The 6890-nt window shown below is 51.9% G+C and overlaps 1 protein-coding gene across 1 annotated transcript; it reads left to right on the top strand.

The window, feature by feature from the left end:
- Positions 1–552: 552 nt before the first annotated feature.
- On the top strand, positions 553–4602 carry LOC119281942 (B3 domain-containing protein VP1-like). Its single transcript, XM_037562333.1, has 6 exons — positions 553–2085; positions 2295–2411; positions 2736–2836; positions 3433–3479; positions 3581–3657; positions 4174–4602. Exons 1-6 carry the CDS (start codon positions 553–555, stop codon positions 4363–4365), a joined length of 2067 nt encoding a protein of 688 aa, XP_037418230.1. The 3' UTR covers positions 4366–4602.
- Positions 4603–6890: the final 2288 nt, after the last annotated feature.

Here is a 6890-nt window from a genome sequence, read left to right as displayed (position 1 = left end):
ATCCTACGAAGCGGAAATGCTACGCGCACCCAGGCCCCGTCCACGGACGCATGGCTGATGGCCCCCACGGGCCACGAAGCGGTCAACATTATCACGCGCCGAAACAAAAGTCTCCCACCCAGGTAGAGAGGTCGTAACTGACATGTGGGCTCGCGTCACGCGGCCCGGCTGTCATCGAGCAGGACCATGCAGGGCGTCACCCCACTAGCGGTGGTCGAAGCCCTTTCACTGAAGCTGGGTCCGGGGTTGTGGTGGGACCCACGGGCAGGGGGAGGGGCCGAGAGGGAGCGGGGGATGGAAAGGGCAGATGCCCGGGAGAGGCTGGCGTGGGCGGTGGAGCGCTTCCCACAGCCCTCCGCGGGCGCCACGTGGGGCGCGCAGCCGCACTCTCTCCCTTCCACCTCCTGCTTGCCCTGTTCATCTTCAGAGTAACTGCACCCACCCCCTACCCCCACCTCGCACCTACACACAGCGGGACAAACGCTTTGGCCGCACACACACATCACATCTCCCTCTCGCCCTCGCCCTCTCGCTCTCGCTGCCTCCCTTTGCATGGACGCCTCCGCCGGCTCGTCGCCGCCGCGGCACTCGCAGGGGGACGCGCCGAGGCGCGGCGGGCCGCACCGCGGGAAGGGCCCCGCGGTGGAGATCCGGCAGGGAGAGGACGACTTCATGTTCGCGCAGGATACCTTCCCGGCCCTCCCGGACTTCCCTTGCCTCTCCTCGCCGTCGAGCTCCACCTTCTCCTCCTCCTCGTCTTCCAACTCCTCCAGCGCCTTCGCTGCCCCAGCGGGAGCGGGCGGGCGCGGGGCCGAGGGGGCGCGCGGCGAGCCGTCCGAGCCTGCAGCGGCCGGGGACGGGATGGACGACCTCTCCGACATCGACCACCTGCTCGACTTCGCGTCCATCAACGACGACGTCCCCTGGGACGACGAGCCGCTCTTCCCCGACGTCGGGATGATGCTGGAGGATGTCATCTCCGAGCAGCAGCTCCAGCAGCCTCCGGCGGGCCACGGCACGGCCGGGAGAACGGCGTCGCATGCGGCCGCTGGTGGAGGAGAGGATGCCTTCATGTGTGGCGGCGGCACGGGGAGCGCGGCGGACGACCTGCCGCTGTTCTTCATGGAGTGGCTCAAGAACAACCGCGACTGCATCTCGGCCGAGGACCTCCGCAGCATCCGCCTCCGTCGATCCACCATCGAGGCCGCGGCCGCGCGCCTCGGTGGGGGGCGCCAGGGCACCATGCAGCTGCTCAAGCTCATCCTCACCTGGGTGCAGAACCACCACCTGCAGAAGAAGCGCCCCCGCGTCGGCGCCATGGATCAGGAGGCGCCGCCGGCAGGAGGCCAGCTCCCTAGCCCCGGCGCAAACCCCGGCTACGAATTCCCCGCGGAGACGGGTGCCGCCGCTGCCACATCATGGATGCCCTACCAGGCCTTCTCGCCAACTGGATCCTACGGCGGCGAGGCGATCTACCCATTCCAGCAGGGCTGCAGCACTAGCAGCGTGGCCGTGAGCAGCCAGCCGTTCTCCCCGCCGGCGGCGCCCGACATGCACGCCGGGGCCTGGCCCCTGCAGTACGCGGCGTTCGTCCCAGCTGGAGCCACATCCGCAGGCACTCAAACATACCCGATGCCGCCGCCGGGGGCCGTGCCGCAGCCGTTCGCGGCCCCCGGATTCGCCGGGCAGTTCCCGCAGCGGATGGAGCCGGCGGCGACCAGGGAGGCCCGGAAGAAGCGGATGGCGAGGCAGCGGCGCTTGTCGTGCCTGCAGCAGCAGCGGAGCCAGCAGCTGAATCTGAGCCAGATCCAAACCGGCGGCTTCCCTCAAGAGCAATCCCCCCGCGCGGCGCACTCGGCGCCGGTCACGCCGCCGTCGTCCGGCTGGGGAGGCCTCTGGACGCAACAGGCCGTCCAGGGCCAGCTCATGGTCCAGGTCCCGAATCCGCTGTCGACGAAGTCCAATTCCTCAAGGCAGAAGCAGCAAAAACCCTCGCCGGACGCAGCAGCGAGGCCGCCCTCCGGCGGCGCCGCCACGCCGCATCGCCCGGGGCAGGCGTCGGCTTCCAATAAGCAGCGGCAGCAGGTGCATGCATGCACGAACACCTCTTGCCATCCATCCATCGATCGCCATCCCGCATAGAATCACAAGCCATTGCTCCCCAAATAAAGTGTGCGTGCTTCGTAATGGACGCACATCGCTGTCCAGCGATAGGATATGCATGCGCGCGTGCGTGTCTGTTTTACCTGCACGGTGAATTGCGTTTCTCAACGAGGTTCCGTGCATGCGCGCAGGGTGCGAGGACGCCGGCGGCGGCGCCGGCGGCAGGAGACAAGAACCTGCGGTTCCTGCTGCAGAAGGTGCTCAAGCAGAGCGACGTCGGAACCCTCGGCCGCATCGTGCTCCCCAAAGTGAGGCAGTCACCTCCCTATCGCGGTCTTCTTCCTCCATCCGCCCGACCCATGCACCACTTGCAATTTTCAGCTATATATGCATGCATCCACTTGCAAATTTTAGTTTCTCCTTGATTCCTCTTTGATTAGACAAGATCTATCTTTGGATTGCGCCTGTATGACCTAGCTATGAATGGATCTTCCTTTCTTTTCTGTAATCTTTGTGTTGATTTCTTCTTGATTTCTCGGATTGCAAGTGTATCTATCCATGGATCTTCCTGTCTTTCTGCTGATCGATCGGTTGCGACTAAAAAGTGTCTCTTCTTCCATGGATGGTTTCAGAAGGAAGCGGAGACTCACCTGCCGGAGCTCAAGACGGGGGACGGCATCTCGATCCCCATTGAGGACATCGGCACATCTCAGGTCTGGAGCATGCGGTACCGGTAAGTAGTACTCCCGTCGATCGATTTTGGGATAAATTTAATAATAATATTAAACATGCATGCTTTCATTAGTCCACTTTTATCTTTTTTTAATTATCTGTAGGCCACATCTAGTAAATGACATGATCACTCTGCATCACTGTGGGACACGCATGCTCCTTTCCCAATTGGGCAAGTGGGTCATATGAATACATATGATGGGAATCCGGGAGCCAAATAGTAGCATGCATTCGTAGTGCGCTCTCTCTATATATACGTGAACGGGCGGGCATGCAGAAATTTTGTTTTCGCATCGTCTCTCTAGACAGTATATTATCATAATGAAGTGGTGTTTCTGATACCATACTTCCTATTTTTCCGTCTTCTTCTTCTTCTTCCGAAGTGTATCATATGTTGCTAGTTACTCCCTCCGTAAACTAATATAAGAGCGTTTAGATTACTATTTTAGTGATCTAAATGCTCTTATATTAGTTTACAGAGGGAGTAATTAGCTAGAGCTGTCAAAATGAGAAAAAAAGAACTAGCTAGTTTGTATTCTGCATGCATGATAACAAATTGCTGGTACAATGATGGCTCTTGATTTTTCATGCATGCAGATTTTGGCCCAACAACAAGAGCAGAATGTATCTTCTAGAGAACACTGGTGAGAGAAGAGAAGCAAACTTGCCTGATACAATTTTGAAACCAAATATGTTGCTAGCTTCCCTTGTGTTCACAAAACGTTTCTTCTGCTTGACCTTGTAGGTGACTTTGTTCGGTCCAATGAGCTGCAGGAGGGTGATTTCATCGTGCTTTACTCTGATGTCAAGTCAGGCAAATATGTAATGATCATACCCTTCCCGTTAATTCATTTCCATGAAATGATCGGTTTACATCCATATGCATGTTGCGAACTGATCAGTTGCTGCCATTTTGGGAGCGTTGGCATATAATTATCACAATATATACTATCCCGTCCAAAAATATAATACGGATTATTATGTACTATGAGGTCAACGTTTTAAAACTTTGGCCTCTTGTATGTGCGTAAGTATATGCATGGATATTGTGCATATATTAATAGCAATAACATCGTATTCATCTTGCAAAATAGTTTTATATCATGCATATCTCCCTATTCTTTATGCATATTATGAGGTCAAAATCAAGTGTTGGAGACTGAAAAGTCAGATGTCTATGTCTTGTATTCTGTGAGGGATGGAGTATATAGGACTGTTTGTCTTTGGAGTTTGGATATCTAATTAAGTACGTACTAGCAGAACTATCTGTGTTCTTGTTGTGCATTTGAATGAATTGTCTATACATCAGCTAATCTCAGCCTTTCTGTGTACCACCAGCTGATACGCGGCGTGAAGGTAAGAGCTCAACAGGATCTAGCCAAGCACAAGAATGCCAGTCCAGAGAAAGGTGGGGCGTCCGACGTGAAGGCGGGCGGAGAAGACGGTGGTTGCAAAGAGAAGTCTCCGCACGGTGTCCGGCGATCTCGCCAGGAGGCCAGCTCCATGAACCAGATGGCGGTGAGCATCTGAAATGAGCAGGCTCGCCGTCCGATCCCCCATTGAAGACTACTTAATTAGCTAGCTCAAGTATACCTGCTAATGATGATCAAATCGATCTCCCGTTCTATGATCCGTGCTTCCGTGTACTGCCGTAGCCCTAGTTAGGGATGATGATACTAAAGTAGCTATCGGTTTCTTGGTCAGATGTGACGCTGAAGAATGCATGGTCCGTGCTGTTAAACTTGTAAAGGCTGTGACCCTTCTGTACATGCATGAACATACTCTTATTCGTTGTGTGTAGCCCTCCTAACAAGCAAACAAGTCCCAGTTAGTCTTGCATTGCATAGCTTTTGAATGACACTGAGTAGACCTAAAATTAGGAGAGAAACAAGGAGTGTTAGAGCAACTATAGCAGAGCCGCCTTATTGGCCTCGTAGCCATAATGACGGGCATATCGACTATTTTGGCCTAAAAAATGTTAAATACTCACTCTCGTCATATGGCCTCGAGTCGATATAATCTTGCAAGGCTTGGGGCGTTGTTTGGAGGGCGCTCCATACCCACCAGCCGCTCACTTGGAAGGGAAGGGAAGTCTACCTTCGTTCCAGCCTTTCGAGCGGTGATCTCTCCAATGGTGCACACGGACAGACATGGCATCAGCAAGCATGCCAATCAATGGCAGCTATCATGTGCCTACTCTCTGTAACCTGCTATATTGTTTCGGCGTCCTCCGCCTGCGGCTATAAAAAGACCGTTGCCATGGTTGAATAGCTTACAACCTTCACTTCCAACAAAGCTGCCTGTAGCGACTTCCCCCTCTCTTGAATATTCCCTCCGTCCCATAATATAAACACGTTTTTTACACTACACTAATGTCAAAAATGTTCTTATATTATGGGACGGACGGAGTTGTTTACGACCTTCACTTGCAACACAGCTGCTAGGGCTTTCTCCCTCTCTATCGCCATGCGCTTCCCCCACTGTTGGACTGGGTGCCGTCTCGAAGGACGAGGAGGGATGTTGGATGAGGAGCAAGTGGAGAAGGAGGCCACCCACATCGCTGAGGAGGAGACCTATATGTGCTAGAGGTGTGCGGACGGATCCTGCCCTCGATGAGGGAAGGGGCCGTTTGGTTCCTGGGTATGTACCCTATATAAAAAAAATAGCAATTCAATAAGAAGTCAAAAAATTCTGAAAATGTTTTGAAATAAACTTGACCTTTCATTGTACTAGTGAAAAAGTTCCACATAAAGAAAATTCCTCTTTGACTTCTTTTAAAAAAGACAAATTTTCAGTCAAAATAGCGTGAATAGTGACTTATAATAGCAAATAATTTTTGTCTTTTAGCTGTGAAGTCAACATTTTTTTTTGTGAAGATTTATATACTAGTGCGCAAGTAAGTCAAGTTTAATCAAAAAATACTTTTGAACTATTTTTACTTTTTGTTTAATTATTTTTTAAAAAACCATGTAGGGTGTATATATATGCGGGAGCCAAAGGGTATTTCCCCCTCGATGAGTTCCTAGATTGGAATATCACAAGACATTCCATTATTTAGGGTATCCAGCACGGGTGCATGCAGATCCCGTATGGAAAGGCGAGGTCTTGTCCACGCAGCTCATATAGGGCCTCATGTGCTCCCTGTTGCTTCTCTATTAAGGGGGCATGGGATGCGCGCTATGCAGGCCACGCCTCGGTCGTCCATCTCAATCAAATCTTCAAGCATATCGACGTCGGGAAGGCGTTGCGACGGAGAGCAACTACACCATCTGACTCCATTACGAGGATAAATATGCGGACTTGGGGGCGAAGAAGGAGTGCATCAGATGGCGCACATTCGACGTGAACATGGTGACATTCACCTAGTCGAATCGTGTCCTATTTGATCTTCCCTTGTTGAAAAAGCCATCTCTGACCTCGACGATGACAGACAGGGACGGGATGAGGACGAGGTTGCCAGACCGTCCCACCGCTGTGCATGGAGGACGACTCGTCTCGTTACATATGCATGTGTCCCGTGCACTGCATACACCGTCATCGTGGTGAGGAGCAACTAGTGTTTCCCAAGGCATATAGTCACCAGTTTAGTAATAATTTTGTCGCTAATCGAGTTTTCTACTCCGATGTAACCACTTGTGATGTAATCTTATCTAAAAAATTAGCGTTTTAATCCCTGAAAGTATGTATGCGGATTTTTTAGTTGATGTAATGAAAAACATAAGAAGATAAAAAGGAATATATATGGATGTTGTAGCGACTCTGTGTTTGTGCACAATGACCACATCCTCCATATTCGAATGAAGCTCGCTTCATATCCCATATGGCGACCGACAATATCTATGGCAACTTTGCTAGAGTTGCTCTTATGGTTGAATTTTTTTTACCCGGACTCAAACTGAGGGCGTATGCAGTTAGTAGTTGGTACCCGATTTGGAGAAAGATGAATTCCTTATTTATAAAGGATGAATTTTACTAACTCAAATGAAGTTGATGCCCTGGAGCAATATGAAATACTTTTGTATGAGGGGTGGATTTTATCGGCTCAAAGTGGAGCA

Source organism: Triticum dicoccoides, chromosome 3B, assembly GCF_002162155.2.
Source record: "Triticum dicoccoides isolate Atlit2015 ecotype Zavitan chromosome 3B, WEW_v2.0, whole genome shotgun sequence".
Lineage (NCBI taxonomy): Eukaryota > Viridiplantae > Streptophyta > Magnoliopsida > Poales > Poaceae > Triticum > Triticum dicoccoides.
The sequence above is the reverse complement of the archived record's forward strand: the minus strand, read 5'-3'. Positions and strand labels throughout refer to the sequence as shown.